Source organism: Plectropomus leopardus, chromosome 6, assembly GCF_026936395.1.
Source record: "Plectropomus leopardus strain MGB_pleo_1.0 chromosome 6, ASM2693639v1, whole genome shotgun sequence".
Classification (NCBI taxonomy): domain Eukaryota; kingdom Metazoa; phylum Chordata; class Actinopteri; order Perciformes; family Serranidae; genus Plectropomus; species Plectropomus leopardus.
Genome location: NC_142181.1, coordinates 18,080,202 through 18,096,861, shown reverse-complemented (window position 1 = coordinate 18,096,861; position 16,660 = coordinate 18,080,202). Strand labels below are relative to the sequence as shown.

General features: G+C 38.9%; 1 protein-coding gene across 15 annotated transcripts in view; it reads left to right on the top strand.

Moving 5' to 3' along the window:
• elna (elastin a) overlaps positions 1-16,660 on the top strand; it is a 112,746-nt gene that overhangs the window by 25,792 nt on the left and 70,294 nt on the right. For 8 of the 15 annotated variants that reach the window (XM_088078907.1, XM_088078919.1, XM_088078912.1 and 5 more), the window contains exon 1: positions 12,233-12,545. In XM_088078907.1, coding sequence (XP_087935033.1) covers positions 12,470-12,545 — 76 coding nt within the window. In that variant the 5' untranslated portion in view covers positions 12,233-12,469. Of the gene's footprint in view, positions 1-11,926; positions 12,028-12,231; positions 12,546-16,660 lie in introns of those variants that run through there. The other 7 variants (XM_088078908.1, XM_088078915.1, XM_088078910.1 and 4 more) reach the window with 3 other exon arrangements.

Below are 16,660 nucleotides of genomic sequence, written 5' to 3'. Positions count from 1 at the left end.
GGGAATGCCCTTAATTTTGGCCTTACTTAATCAGTTTTCCCATGTCTTAGATACAACTTCAACAGCATGCTGTTCACATCTCTCTTAATGGTTGCGGTACCCTGAGCATGTCTTTTGCTGGATGTCGTCTGACATGATGAAAAGTCGTTTCATCAGTATTTTATATTGCCTGTGAATCCTGCTGCCTACACGCTCTCTCACTCTTTAGTGGCACATTGCCCGACTTTCCTGCCCCTGAGTCCTAAAGAAAGCCTGAGAAACACTCTGATAAGCTGAAAATCAAACATTCTACAAATATTTAAGCATCACTTTTCACTGCGAATTATGTCATTGCTTCACCCTGCCAGCACTGCTTTTTTATAGATAGAACTGAGGCAAAAGTGAGACCTTTTGGGTGGTGCATGCGTCACTAATTTTGTAATTGACTGATGTGATGGAAACCGTTGCGCAGATTCAGAAATTGCTCTCGATACAATAATTATAATGGTTTAGTTATTTTTTCCAAATACATTCTGTAATCCTTTTTTCTTCTTCACAGAAACCTGTAAATCACTTGCTTTTAGCAAGGACAGAGTTTTCCAAACATCTCTTGTTGGAGTATTATTCATTCACTGTTATAAGTACTTTTTTTATATCAATCAATTGATCAGTCAATCATTTACTTGTCACATGGAATCATAAAAACTCCAGTGAAAAACCTTGTGCATTGTAATTTAGGTCTTTTTTTTTCTTACCTTGTTCGCTGCTGCTTTATAATTGTTTTCGGATGGTTCTGGTAATCCATGGTTTCTGGTTGTGGGATTATGTCATTTTGGGGACAGTTGATTCTGCTGTTTTACAAATTAAATCCACCACGGACTCAGTGAATTTCATTGATGTCATCCATGACGTTGAAGGTGGTGTCCTTGAACATGCTCCAGACTCTGATTGGCTCCATCTCTCACATCACTGGTTTGTGTGTTGTAGTCATTCCACACATCCTGACCCCAACATGAAGACTGCATGGTCGCTTCTGCCAGATATGGGCAGTGCCGCTGTGCAGCCGCCTTTGCACAGCGTATCGCAGTGATCCTATGCATGAATGGGACAGCACCTCACGCCTCATCTCTGTGGGATGACCCCTCCGCTCCACTAGATGTGCCTGTTTTCCTGGCTGCATTTTGTCTTGCAGGATTCGGGTTATGGCAGAGAGGGTTGTCATTAAGCTCATGAGCTGTACCTGGGCCCAGTGTGGCTCATGACACAAAAGCGCATCAACTTCCAACATAGTCTCTCTACACTCGCTGGCACAGCTTCTGTATTTTTTGGTTTACTACAGACATTTCCACACACCTATACATGTATACAGGACTGATTAGTGACTAAACGTTTATTCTGTTCTTTATGCTTCTTTTTATAAATAAATATGCTTTTTAACTTTTGGAAGATTGTAACATCTGTCAGATCGGAAAAGAGTTACCTGGTTGAATGGCACTGTCCAGGATCAGGCCATGTTTCAGTGAAATAAAGGATATTATTGTTTCTGATGGAAACAGATGTGGGCTTGTAGACCTAAAATTATCACTTGTCAATACTGTCAAGTCCTGTAATTGCATCAGAGTGCTTTAAAGTTACTTTTTGTGTTAATGGAAGTATTGACCGGATATTTCACATTGACCTTTCCACTACAGAGAGAATTGACTAAGCGTCCTCGTGTTGTGTGGATTCACCACCTCATTAATTGACCCAAGCTCTAAAGCCTCATTGCAGTCGAAACTGAGCGTGACACCCCTGAGCGCGGTGCATAGCCAAAAGCTAAAGCTAAAACAAAGAACACATAAACACATTTCACAGTGCTTGTCTTGCTCAAATGTTGGTGTGATGAAGTATTGTTTGTTTTCAGTCCTAATATTTTTGTTAAACTAAAGACCCCATTTATCTTGTAAGACCTACCATGAAACCGAGAAGCTACACACAGATAAACTCAGTCATAATGGTCATCATAACAAAGTAATCTGTGCTTTATTTTAAACCTTATGTAATCAAACTCCTAGCCTGGCTTTACAGTGGATGCATTTTAACCCATGTTGTGAATTTCAAAGTACTACGCAGAATGTACAGTTACTGTTTCTAAACACACTCGCCAGGGAAAGAGAAAGTAAAATCTCAGATCAACTCTTGTTTGGTATTTCACTTCACTGTATTGACTTTTTTTCCTGTGCTTTGTCTCTCGGATGCCTGCTGCTTACGGTTTGCACCTTGTTGATATACTTCACCTGAGCACTGGGGGGTACGTGCTCATAAATGTCCCTAACACAGAAAATAAGAAGACAATAAGAAAAACCAGGCAGAGGACAGAGTCTCTGCAGAAAATACACCACCACACTTCTCATGAGTCATAAGTGAAGATTGAGGGGATTAATTCTGTTTGAGTCTATACATTGCTTGTTTTTGTTTTTTTAGGAAAACCTTGCATAGTATACCTTTAACGCTCACTGCGAAAGTTTGAGGGAGAACAGATAGAGACTTGGATGTCCTACTTCTGTGCATGCAAAGCTCTCTTGAAGTCTTAAGACTTCAAGAAGACATTTTAATGCCAAATGTGAGTCACTATGCTGGCTGGTCTGGCTCTTACCAGAACTCATCAGTTTTCCCTGGGTGCCTGGGCTCGGGTCTGATGTTCACTGGAACCTGCTTTGTATACGGAGCAATGTTAACTGCAGAGAAACCACATCTGGCGTGTGGTCTGGATGTGTGTATCGCACTTTGGAAGCAGGCCAGGGTACTTGTCTGTGTGTGTTGGTGACACCACAGGCCATTAAAAGTATGACGTTTGTGCTGCACCAGGGCCGCAATGGTTTTCACTCTGCAGTGTCCCACTCCGCAAAGATGAAGACTGTAGGCTGACAGAGTGCCTTCATTTGTGGTTTGACCATTGTGGTTGACTTTTCGCATGTTCTTTGGTAGCCTAAAACAAATACAGCATAGATGGACCTCAGACCAATCTGTTTAGTGTCAGTTTCACATCAAAAGATGATCTAAAACTCTTTTGCATGCCACGATACATACTAGAACTACCCAACACAGCTGGCCAACTTCACTCTGTGATTATTGCATGATAACGATCTCAGAACTGATCCAGTACAGCACCCCACAGCAAGATGTGAACACTTACCCAATGAACAAAGCTTCATTGTACCAATGGTAGTCCATGTGTGGAGTGTTAAACAGTAATTTCCCCTGCTGCTACAAGAAATACACAAGACAATAACCCCATCTGTATCAGCACACTAGTTGTTTGAGCCTGAGACGATCACGGGCAGCAAAATCACTTCACCGTGGATGCCACCAATAAAGGTAATATGTTTCTGCTCAAGGAACACATGTTGAATTTATCACATGTGACATCATGTCCATACGGTATGAGTGGCTTGGAAGGGAAGCCTGGGAGCTTTGGTCTATACAGTTTACATGTAATTGAATGAAGTTGCGTGGTATAAACATGTTTGAAATTGAAATCACCCTTTCCGTGCAAAAGTGCCAGCAACTCAAAGTAATAATTTGCCCATTATTTCAGCATCTGAACAATGTAAATACATGCCTTTTCTTTTTTGAATTTCTTTACTCTTTTTATTGGTACTTAAAGTCATATGAAAAGCAATAAATCACACACAATAAATAAAATATAACCCCACCCCATGTTTCTGTTCCAACAGAGCAGGCTGTTCTCATGCATTGTTTAAGGTATACCTACGAAAAGTAATGCACTAGAATTCGTGTATGATGTAATTGGGAAGCCTGCGACCGCGTGAGCATTGTGCTGACAGGGGTAAAGAAGGCAGTATGAAAGCAGAGATCCCTATCAGGAGACAGGTGGGGGTGGAGGATGGGTCAAACAGCACAGGACTGTCCCTCAGGAGACCAGTTTTCATCTGCAAAAGACTAGTGTTGTTACAATACCAAAATTAGGATTTCGATACAATACCTGCCCCAAATATCTTGATACCGATACTGAAACGACACCTCTTAAAAAAACCTAAAACACCAGGAAAATCCTGACATGACAGAAATGAAGGGCTTTAAAAAGGGACAGGATAATATGGGGTCAGTAAAAAACTGAACTATCAGAGGTGTCCTTTTTTTATTTAATATATAGGTTCAAAATAGTTGCCATGTAGCATAAAATTTCTGCACCCTCTTACAGAATAGCTAAATTGCTCCAAAGTCAAGTGATTCATAAGGTTTTTGTTTAATCCATAGCCTGAAGGTTAAAGGGAATTTCTCCTTTCATAAAAAAATACACATTTGTTTTTCTTTTCTGTTAATAGTTGGTAAAATTACCACACCACTTCTGTAACTTAATTAAGCATTGCAGCTAAATTCTGTACTATTGGTTGTGGCAACTGGGTATTTTTATATCTCTCACTAAAAATCAGTCCAAGCTCTCTGTCTGGTTTACTTAATCTGTTTCACATGTAATTGTGCACGACATTTAATACTGACAGGAAGTGCCTCCTCCTGTGCTCGATATTGAAACACATGCTGCTGTACTTTCTGGTGTCACCATGGCTGATGTTTGATGTGAGAACCCACAGGTACGGAGAGCACGTCCTCTTCAATCATTACTTTGTTTCAGTAAACTAAAAAGTTTTGCTATAACTGCATTGACAACTTTCCTGGACTCTTATCTCATTTCAGCACCTAAAACTGTCTTTTGTCTCAAGCTCATTTTAGAGCAAGCTTAATTGCAACTGACCTGAGTTGCTCTGCTGGTCTTAAATTGGTTGCTAAACAGGGAAGATTGTGTATTTTTAGAGGAGAACAGAAATCAGTTTGTTGGTAAATAAAGCCTCCAGTGCACTGGATTTTTAATATACTTCTACCTCAGTGAGTTGACATGCTTTCTGGCGGTGACCTCAAAAGTTGTCTTTACAGACTTAATTTCCCTTCCACCAAAGCCAAAAGTACTTGGAAGGTTGACGTGGATTATTATGTGATGCTCTGCCAACTGTGCCTGCAGATGCAGAGTCATTAAAGCAGAGATCTTTTGTAATCCTTCGTTGTCTCCAACAGAGAACTGAGGACGCCTGCATGTTGCGGCATGTTAGGCAATGTAATATGACAAAGACACATGGTCCAAAGTCATAAAGATTTAGGTGCATGAATCAAATGCTCTTGATTTCAGTGTTATCAGGCTCATTATCAGTGGCTATGATTTTCCATTGTACTGTGACCAGTGACAGAAAAAAACTTGATTTTATTAGCACTTGTCTATTAGCTTCTAACCTCACATTAGCACACATACTTATTAATGTGAAAAGCTGAACAAACAGAAACACAGCTACTGTCATAAAATAACACTAACCTTAACTTAAAAACAAAAGGTACAGCTGGATAAATTATGTTGCTGTACACAGTAAAGTTGTTATACCAAATTTAGGTGAAACAAATGACTTACCACATTTTTCAGTGGTAAAAAGTTAAACACACTCTAACTAACTCTAAGTCCCAACTCATCATGTACCAGATCTTGGTCACATCAAAAAATTGTCAACCCCTCTGCGTCAGTGTTGGATGCTCAGGTTGTGTCAGTTTACACTTGTACATGCATTGTGACTTTCCAAAATAAACTTCTGTATTTACAATGTACAGTTTCCACTCAGTCCCTGCCATCTCTTTTCAAAATAAACCTAGAACATAGGTAAAAAAAACATCTTTGTTTCTAGGTTGGCTTCCTTTGGTTTAAGCAATAAAAGCATGTGGATAGGTTTAGAAAAAACATGATTTTGCTTAAAAATAAAAAGTATGTTTGTTACTAATGTAACGTCACATTATGTGACATATGTCACATAACTCACTTGTGTTGTATAAACACATACTTACAAATTAAATTGTTATTAAAATAACCTGACTGACTTTTGGTTACACACTGGAAATAAATGGCGGTCTCACAGGGTGAAAGTCCCGAGTATATTTGACCGGCCTACATTGAATCCCCTATGTGGACTTTCTCCCTTGTTATACTACTGCAGTGTCAAAATGACTCCGCCCAGTTTACGTCATCCTGCCGCTAAAGGGGGCTTTGTGCATCAGTACTGGGTGCCAAGAGACACTGACCGACTGTCGATATTTGATGAGTTGGAAGAGAGACCGGGTTCACAATGGTTAACTGGTAATATGCCACTTTTGACTATGCCACAAACTATCTATAACTATCATTTTTTTTGTTTTGAAAAAGTAAAAACAGCCACAGTTTTTGGCGTAATTACAACAAAAATCAGCATAATAAATGGTATTGTATGTTTCTGTACGTTATTATGTAGTGGTTATGTTAAAACTACATATTTCAACAATGTTGTGGTAAACATGTCATGTCTAGACAGAAAAAACACTTGGTTATGATAAGGTAAAAATGTCTTGCTGAAAAAACACCTGGTTTTGGTGGCACAATTACAGCTGGAAATGCTGCAACGTGTTGCTAAAAAACAACTGATTTTGTTGTTTGTGTGTCTTCAACAGTGGTTTGTAGCTTGGCAGTCTCACCGACATGTCATGCCATCCACCATCTCTTCCAACGCCTGACGACCAAGTCAGATCATAAACATGTAATCAGAACTTTGTCACTTGATATGAAATATCAAGTGACAAAGCGGTGAAAGGCGGTGAAATACGCAACGTTGATATGAAATATATAAAACATACAAATGTAAGCTATCAGCGAGTTCGACGTACAACGCCAACATTTTCTTCTGGTGACTATGCGGTAATTATTAACAGGACGTTCAGTGTGACCCCTCATCGTACCTCACCAAAGTCTATGTTCAGTCTAAGCCTTTTTGGCAAAAACACCACTCAACTAAGCCCAAAGGAAGAGTACTAGACATGAGCTAAAATAGACGTTCAGACTCGCAAATAAATGGAGAAAAACACCGCTCTCATCCAGAATACACTTTTGCTTCCCAAACAGAGGAGTCAGCTGGGGCTCTTGGTCCTAAATCAAACGTGGAAAGAATAGTACCATGCAGGATACAACATTAGGTCAGTGTCCTGCTGATGTTTGGATTGTAACTAATGATTTACTGTAATCATAAGAGCTGTGAGCAGTTCAAATGTTTCGCTGTTATTGACTCTAATAGATTTTTTGGACTTATTCAGTGTGTTTTTTGTCATGTATCTGATGAGTTCACAGAGAGAAACAGATGTTTCGCTCATTGAAATCATTATTTCAGTTTGTGTGATTTATAGGAATACTGTAAACACTTAGAAGTTGCCATTGGCTATGAATGAAGTGGTGGGGCACACGTGTGCAACAGGATCTCAGGTGTGCCCTGAGAAAAGCAATGCAAAATTCAATTGTTTAATCAAACCTAAACAATTCAATGAGCTTATACAAACCTTTTGTGCTAAGACAACCAAGCCTGTCAGCTCATTATAGTCACGTCATTTGTTTGAATACCTGTCACCTGTGTGTACCTGACTACAAGACCTTTTTGAGAGGAATAAGAATAATTAATTAAGCTGGCGTCTGACATATACTGTACTGTTAATATAATGTCTCTGTTGTTTGTCTTTATGAATTGCTTTGGTGGCAAATTGTTTTAATTTGTCACTTTTTTCTTCATTATTTAGGTTCAAGCCAATAAGTATGTGATAGAGGCAAAGAGATTTCCTATCATCACTTATTTTTGCATAAAGGTTTAGTGTGTAGGATTTAGCAGCTTCTAGTGGTGAGACTGATGAAAGAACTGAAACTTATGTGCTAAGTGCTTACAAAATTGTATCTAGAGCTCGTATTTGATATAGCAACTGATGAACAACATGGCTAGCTCAGTGCTGAGACAGGCAAGACAGGCCCCCAGGAAGTGTGCCTGGCATTGAAGCCAGTATTTGTCATTGCCAAATAATGAAATTAAAGTCACGTGATACCCTGTGGCCTGAAAAGACTTTTTCACATTAGCTTACATGGCAAAAGAGACATCTGTATACAGTGGGTACATTTTTTTTTATCATACCCAGGCCCCCAGGAAAGCAACTCAGCCCGACTTCCAAATTTTTCCCAGTGGTCACTCACACTATTGCAGGGAAGAAAATCCCCTGCAGCCCAAAAAGCATTTACCCCATCACTGTAAAAGTGCTGACAGGACACCTCAAACTACAAACAGGGTCAATTTGCGACTTGTCATGAATTTTTGATCCATGTCTTTATATTTTTAAAAATGTTCTCAAGCTGGGAAAAGTGACTTTAAAATCTGTGACATCATCACAGTATAAAGTCTGTGGGCCAAGCGGGAACTTGCAGGCAGAGTTTACAGGAAGAGCATTACTGTGCATATTCAGAAGGCCACACGCCAGTAAAACAGGAGGCTAGGAGCTTTGGTGGAATATGTGCCAGTCGAGTAATTCCATAGGACTGAATAGGTCTCATCTTGACATCCGCTATCTCATTATTATTATACATCTATTCTCACAACAGTCTGAAAACACTTGGAAAGCCTAGAAGGACTGATTGAATCATTTTATTCAAGCTGGCAAAGCGATAAAGTGGAAGTAGTGGCTCGGCGGGGGTCTCTAATGCACCTGCTCTACAAGCCACCATGCAGAAGCAGTATCGATCATCCGGGTAATTTTACATGCAACAGTTGAACTTTTTTGGCTTCATGCTCCACTGATCAACTTTCATAAAAATGAACAGGGTCTCGCCTCCAAGGCTATATCTAGGTTTTTTTTTTATAAATCCATGATGTAAGAGGACCCACTCCGTGTATTCATATAAATGGCTCATTTTAAGGAAATGAAACACAACATTATTTTTTTCAGATAATTATTCACTAATTAAAATGCATTTATTAATATTATATACAATTTCTTCAAATATATGCCACTAAATTCTAAATACTGGACCTTTATATAATTTGGAACATAATGGCTGAATGATGTAAATAGGTCTCAAAAGGTGTACTCACACTGAAAGTAAAGAGAAACAAAGATGCGTCATCTTTAAAAGAATTTCTTTCTATTGTGAGTGACAGATGCTAATTTACAACCAGTTGTATGACTGTACTTCATAATTCAAGAGAAAATATGCTTTGCATGCAGTCTGAACAAACTTTTAACAGCTGATGTTGTAAGAACGCCGGACCTAAGTTTAAGGAAATCAGCATGAGGGAATATGAACATTAATGGTGGACGTCACTACTATGAAGGATACTGTGTGTCTTGGAAAGCAGAATCCATTAGCATGCGTGCAACAGCCCGGTCTGTCAGGTTTGTGTCTGAGAGAATAATGACTTTGGCTGCAGCTCTTGCCAATAAAAAGTACCTCTGCTTAAACTCTTCTACTTGAAATCCCAAAAATGTGTCCCTGTGCAGAACAAAAAGATGGACAATGGCAGCCTTGTCTCCACTGAGGTGTTTCCTAAGTAATTGCTGGACACATAAAGCCAAGATGAATCTGCACACAGGTGTCTGAAGCGGAAGTGTCCTGTTAGTGATTTAACTCTGCTGCAAATCTGCTTTCAACACCCGATCTGTGAAACAGTTAATCAGTTCGGAGTTTACAGGGTTGTTTTAAGGTGATTTGTTGGTATAATCTTTGGTAAATATAGAGGAGCTGTAAAACAGACTCTAGAAAATGCATTGAGGCCTTTTGTTGCTATTGTTTTTTCTGTCCAGTCTTTTTATCTCACCAGTGCGTGAAAAGGCATTTGCCAAAATGGGATTATGCGCTGCGATTGTGCAGCGCTGTTGCTATAGCAATTATGCTTGAATAAATTAATCTGAAACAGCAAATGCGTTTTGAGGGCATTGGAATGCCGATGAAATATGTTGCTATTAACGTAATGTGTCTTCATGCAATGCTTCATATGATATCTTGAAAGATTTGTGCCCCACGAATTACATTACTTACTTAACGTTAAGTGTTATACTCAATGTAAAGTTTCGTGGGTTAGTTTTAGGCAGGTAAAGCTACGTTGCTTAGGCTGAGGAAAAGTAGCATGGTTGGGTGTTGTTTGGTTTAGGCAAGTTAAGCTAGGTTTAGGAAAACAAACACAATGAGAACGAACCTTTAAAGTTCACACAATAACGGACACCAGCCTCTTGGAAGAACCTCCTGTGCACATAAACACAGCCTATGAAATTACATGCGTTATACACAAATTACTGTCTCATGATTATATAGGATATGAAGAAATTCTGGTGCATTACCTTTCGTATTAAAATGTATCAACAATGCATGAGAACAGCCTGAACATTATAAAAATGTTGCTGATCAATGAATCTGTATTCTGAGTGTATCAGCAAAATAGTTACTGACAATGTATTTCAATTTTTTTGTCAAAATAAACAGTCTTGCAAAACAGTGTTCAGTCATAGTGATAACCTTTTTTAAACTTTGGTGAGGGTTTGTTCTATTGTTGCCTTAACCTAAATGAAGAGTCTTTATCCAATTTTCAATGTTTCCCACAGAATTATAGTGTATGTGTGGCGGTAACCATCAGTCTTTGTCCCCTCTCAAAATGTGGAAGTTTTGGGGCAGCTGGTGGCTCAGTGGATAGAGCAGGTGCCCCATGTATGGAAGCTAAGTCCTCACCGCAGCGGCCACGGGTTCAATTCCAGCCTCAGCCCTTTGCTGCAAGTCATCCCCTCTTTTCCCCCTTTCACTCTTCACCCGTGCAAAAAGGGCATTAAAAGCCCAAAAAATAAAAAACGTTTTTGCAGGTCCATAAATGTAGTGCAGACAGAGCTCTCCATGAGTTATTTTTTTCCTCTGCAGCAGTTGGAGGATTTGCAGGGTGGATAATTGAGCTCTTGATCCAGTCTGAACTGATCAGATCAGATCGACGAATGAGAGGAGCAGCTGCTACAGAAGGAGTATATGCAAACTTTTTGGAATAGTGCAATAAATGGTTAAGTTTTCCTTCTGCTGTGCCTGATGTTCTGCTGGTCCATCTGTGTCTACAGTACACTCTGCACTCTGAGACGGTGGTGAAATAAATAACTGAATGTGTATGTGTGTATATATATATATATATATATATATATATATATCCTATATATATCCTAAGAATATATATCCTAAAGAATGTTTCACCTCCAAAATATATAATCAATACGTGGCGGCAGATGTTTGTATTGTGGTGGGCTGCGAATGTGTGTGAAACCTGTTTTTTATGAAAATGAAACCAAAACCATGGTATTTCCCTAACATTAATGAAAGTGATTTTGTTGCTAAAACCTAAGACAAGAGTTTGGATCAGGACCCAAAGTTCTGGTGTAAAGTTCCTGCACTTTGTATGTGTGCCATCATTTCCAACTATGTCTTTACATAATTTAGGCAGCGATTATGTTGCAACAACAACATAATTAAAAAAGCAGTTTAGTAACACAAATGTATTTTCCAAAAGACAGGGTTGGGCTGTGGTGGTGTGACAATACTGGTAAACAAGTATGTACAGGTACTATCAGAAAAAAGGAGAATCCTGCCAAGATTAATTTCGGTGCAACATGTTGAGCTTCGACTTTGGAATCCCATAAAAGAAATATGTACAAGCCATATGTGATGGTCCAAGGGTCAAGTCTTCTGCACTTTTGTGCACAGTTCTTGCAGTTATAAAGCACTTTAAAGTTGAGAGTGAACTGAAGTTGGTCCTCGTACCGACTCTGATCTCTGTTACAGGACTGACAGTGACAATTATTCTGATGAATCCACTGAGAGACTGCACAGACCAGCAGGCTGATGTTTCTTTGCTCTCTTGTCATCTACGTGTGATGCCGAAAGTTTTCTCATTTCGTTACTAGAACCACTGTGTCTGGCTTCCACACATGGACCGCCAGACACAGTGTGCTGCTATTCCCAGTTTATTCCTGCAGCCAGTGACTTTGTAATGTCTTGGTCCAATACTTTGTAGACACATGCTGATAGTTGCTGTGTTTTTTTCCCCCTCAGCATCAAAGTTTTCTGGATCACTTGCCTGAGAAACAACAAAAACTGATGTTTCTGCTGGTGTTGAAAACCAAACAGCTGAAAATAAGAGCCATAGAGAACAGGTAATTATCTGGGTATGTGGTTTGCTCTTCTTCAGCTTCTCTCTTGACTCTTATAGATAAGTACGCTCAGTATCCATGCAAATGCTTGGCAGACAGTTCGATTCCTTCTGGATGGGGGGGGTGGGGGGGGGTGTCTCTCTCTCTCTCTGTCTGTGTGTGTGTCTCTTTCCCTCTCTCACTCTCTTTCCTTGCTGGCAGCAGCGTCTGTACTGTTGGCAGGAGTGACCAGAATAAAAACAGCAACACCAGACATAGGGGAGGAAAAAAAGCAAAGTGATCCATTGAAACAGAGTCTTGCCCTCTCTTAATTACGTCGAGTCTCATATCTTTTCCCTTTTTTTCACCTTTTTTCCTCACTCTCGAGGACGTTGGGCTTGTGGTAATTAGTGAGAAGAGAATAAAACCAGCTGATCGGGAGAGGGGTGGTGCATTTTGGAGCGAGATGGCTAACAGAAACATTCTGTTGCTCTTCTGTGGACTCTTCCTCTTAGCACTGATTCAGCCCTCTCTGCAAGGAGGTAAGTGTGTGCTACAGGTGAACTGACACATTATCTTTGCTGAATCAATCACAGACATAGGGCAGGTGCAAGTTTTGTAATCTGTGCATCATAAAACTGAAAATCTTAAGTGATCAACAGTTTTTCTGATGCTTATCAACTACAAGGTATACATGAGTACTTTTTTACTTATTTTAACTGAAGCATTTTACATAATATTTAAATCATATACATTATCTGCTGCAGTGTAAATGTATTTGAAATACGAGTATTATGTTTTATGCTAAATTTGGATTGGTTTATTGTTTGGCTTCACCCCAGATATAACTTACTATATAACTTAATATACTGTTGCATTGCTATGCATTTTTTATTTTGTTTTTTTAAATACATTAATAATGTAAAAAGCCCCACGCTTTAGTCATAAACACTGAGGGTTGTTTAGTCTGGCTGATCCTCTGCACACTATGCTCTTCCATTACACTACTGCTGAAGAAGACACTAAAATAAATAGAAAGGAATTTGTTATTTACATTTCTGCAAAGAGAGGTTTAACCACATGTTTGTGTCACATCATGGCTTTAAATTGTTATCAGTTTTATCAGTAAGCCATACCCCTACATTATAACTTTCATTTGTGTGATTCTTAATACTTGTTAATGTATATGACTTTTTAATGTGTTTTAAACAGTTACATCACATCCTACACTCACACACCTAGTGTATGTATACATGGATGCAGACTCTCTCCTTTAACATGTCAGGGAGAGAAGGCTCTCCAGCTGGTCCCTCTTTCCTCTTATCAAGCCCACTTGGTTTAAATTCACCCATGATGAACTCCCAGGTGGACAGACAGCATATGTGAGTGTCACCTTTACAGCTCTGACCGGGTTTTCTTTCTCTTGAAGTTCTGCCCAGAATCCGTGAGGCAGAAACATGCAGATCTGAGGGGGTTAGCATCAAGTGAGGTTTAACCCTTTGAAATCTGAGCAAAGTGACTCTATTTCATTCAAAAACAGGTGAAGAGCAACTCCGCTGGCATAATAAATGTTGGCAATTAACTTTTATGCAAACCACAGATACTTAACATTTGTAGCCTACATTATTATGGAGTGGATACATACAAAATTCATGTTTTGACAGCGCTGTGGTTAACGTGGCACAGAAATCACTTATGGTTATGACAAGATTTTAAAATACCATGGTTTAAAATACCTGATTTTGGTGACACAATTATGGCTGCAAATGCGGCAATGACTTGCTAAAAAACAACTACTTCTATTGTTTGTTGGTCTTCAACAGTCCTCTGCAGCTTGGCACGTGTCTCACCAAAGTGACACACCATCCACTATCCCCTTTAGATGATAAAGTCAGCTCACACTATGTCACTTTAGAAGTTTTGATATGATACATATGGAGCGTACAAATGCAAAGTATCAGTGGTTTGCAGAAACTTACAGTGCTAACATTTCTTTCTGGTGACTGAGCTGAGGTAAGAAGGCAATAAGCACCTTAACAAGAAATTACCAAAAAATTACCAAGAAATGAATAAAACATTACAAGGAAATAACCTTAAAAACCAACAAAAACTAGGCAATGACCTCACAAGGTGCTAAAAATCTATATTTTTTCTGACATAATTTAAAATATAATATTTTAAAAGTTGTAAATATAGTTTTGTTGACATTTTTTCCCCTTTTTAAACAATATTTTCAGATAATTTCCTCCTTTTCTCCATTGCTTTTGTTTGTTGTCAGGAAATTTTCTTTTAATTTCTTGCCATGTTGCCCTTTTTCACAAAGGTTTTAGTGCTTGTGAAAGGTGTCTGAATGCAGCACAAAAAAACTTATGTTAATCCAGGGTTTCAAAGGGTTAAAGTTATAATTTATTGGTTTCAGACAGATAGAGAGAGAGGTTGTGAGCATGCCTTTCCTCCCACTCTCATTCAACCTGTGAGCTTGCTACCCTTCTTGCATTGCTTTGATTTGGTTCTCAGTCTGCGTTTTGGCTGAGATTCTCTCTGTTATTCAGCCCCCAACTGGAAAACATGTTTAGCATCTGGGGCTGGGTATGCCAGAGTCGAGTCCATTTTTTGTTGTATTTATTTGCTTAAAAGTCACAGTTGTTTATGCTCCTTATCTTCCAGTGTCCTTTCAGATGCATTATGTTTAGGTTATTAAATTCCTGAAAGAAACATTTGTCCTTATATAGTCTCATTCTTTTCATAGCTATTTTGTCTGCCCTCTCTAATTTGATCACGTTGTCTGTTTTTGTCAAGTCACAAATTGTATCTTCAAAAAATGTATTTGCCCTTGTTCTCTCTGCCTCAGGGCACATTCATCCTTTTTTCTTGGTGCCAGCCACATTTCAGTTGAGATTTTGAGGTGCATTCGGTCAAATTATGGCGCAGGTAAAGAAGCCAACAAATATCAATACTGGCTTTGCAGCACAACTTTGATCTCAAGTGTGTTGAATCCATCCATATCAAACATTTCTGTGGTGTTCAAACCAATTCCATCTGTCTCTGTGCAGTCTAACTTGAAAAGAAAAAAAAAACACCCTCGGCATGGTCCAAGGGTCAATTATCTGTGAGTAACATGAACCTCATTAACACCAAATTCACCCCTTTAATGCCTCTGCACAGAAAACACTTGTGAAATTCACCCCTTAAATTATGACGTAGAATGAGGCTAGTCTGACTGTTTTCCCTCAACACATGTAAATGAGTTATGGTCCTACAGGAAACATCTGGGAAGGAGTACTGTGTATCAATAAATATGCCCCCTGTCACGTAAAGCAGTGTCCAGGTACTGTAGTGTGTTTGTTGGTTCTCCCTCGTACAATGAAGGAGGCAGACTTGCTTTACGTTCAACAAACAAACAACATCTGCCACATGGATATAGAGAGTTGGATGTTATTCTTATCAAAATAAATTTGTGTTGACACAGCTTGGGCTCAGTGGCCTTTACTTTTTATTGCTACATTTGATAACTGAATCAGACCCAGACGGTTGATAACATTCTTTTGAGTAGATTCCTCCATTTAGGAATTTAATCAAGCTCATTTTTCACCACCACAATATGAGGAAGAGTTCCTGCTGTCTGACCAATCACTAGCAGCAAAATTAAATGCAAGCACATTGATTTGCACACACAGCTGTCAATCATGTCATCAAATCCCCTTTTTGTAGTATCAAATGACTAATAAAAACCAAACTTGTTAGAAAAACAAACCCTTGAACAAATAGCAACATAAGAACAACTACCTTAAATGACCAAAACTATCTTTGGGAAATATTTATTTAATTTGTGCTTTGAGTTTTTCAGTTTGGCCCATGACCTGTTCGCTAACATAAATGGGGCGAGTTTCATGACCAGTACTGCAGTCAGCCACCAGAGGGCATTGAGATGTTTTGGCTTATTTTGGGGGAGATATTATGTTGTCCGTCTTTATGTACAGGCTATAGGTGGACATTGGAGTGAGTGAAATTGAAAAGGCAAAAGCAATCCAGGCCACAGTACAAAAAGAGAAGACAAAATTTGCACATGCCGTATTCTCTTATGGTTGTTGTGATTTTTTGATAACTCTTGTTTTTGTTACAAATATATACCTTAAATATAAAAGATAATAATAATAGTAATAATAATATATTTTTGATGCAGTAGCGGCAGGGGAATCTTATGGCTTAACCCTATGGTGCCAGATGAGCTAGGTCCGACACTGGTGAAATAATACCAACGTTGCTCAAATTATTTTGTAAATAATACTAATAATACCGACGTTGCACTAATTATTTACATTTTAAATGCCCAGAGTGTATCAAGTATCCTGTCTCTCTGTTTCTTACCTTGACATGGTATGCTATATTCCTCCAGAAGATCTCAACAACCAACTGGTGGACCTGTGCCAAAGTCATTAGTGTGGTTTTTATGACGGACACAGTTAATAACAAAAATCTGACGGGCCATTGGGAGATGAAAAGGGAAAAAATAGCTGCTCTGTTACTTTATAGTCTCCCAAGAATTAAAGAAGTTGTGGGATGTTTTCTTAAGTGCTGCTGGAAGCCAGTTTGCCTCATTTGGCATTAGGTAAATTCAGCCCTGAGACTTCAGAGGAATTTAATACATTAATCAGGG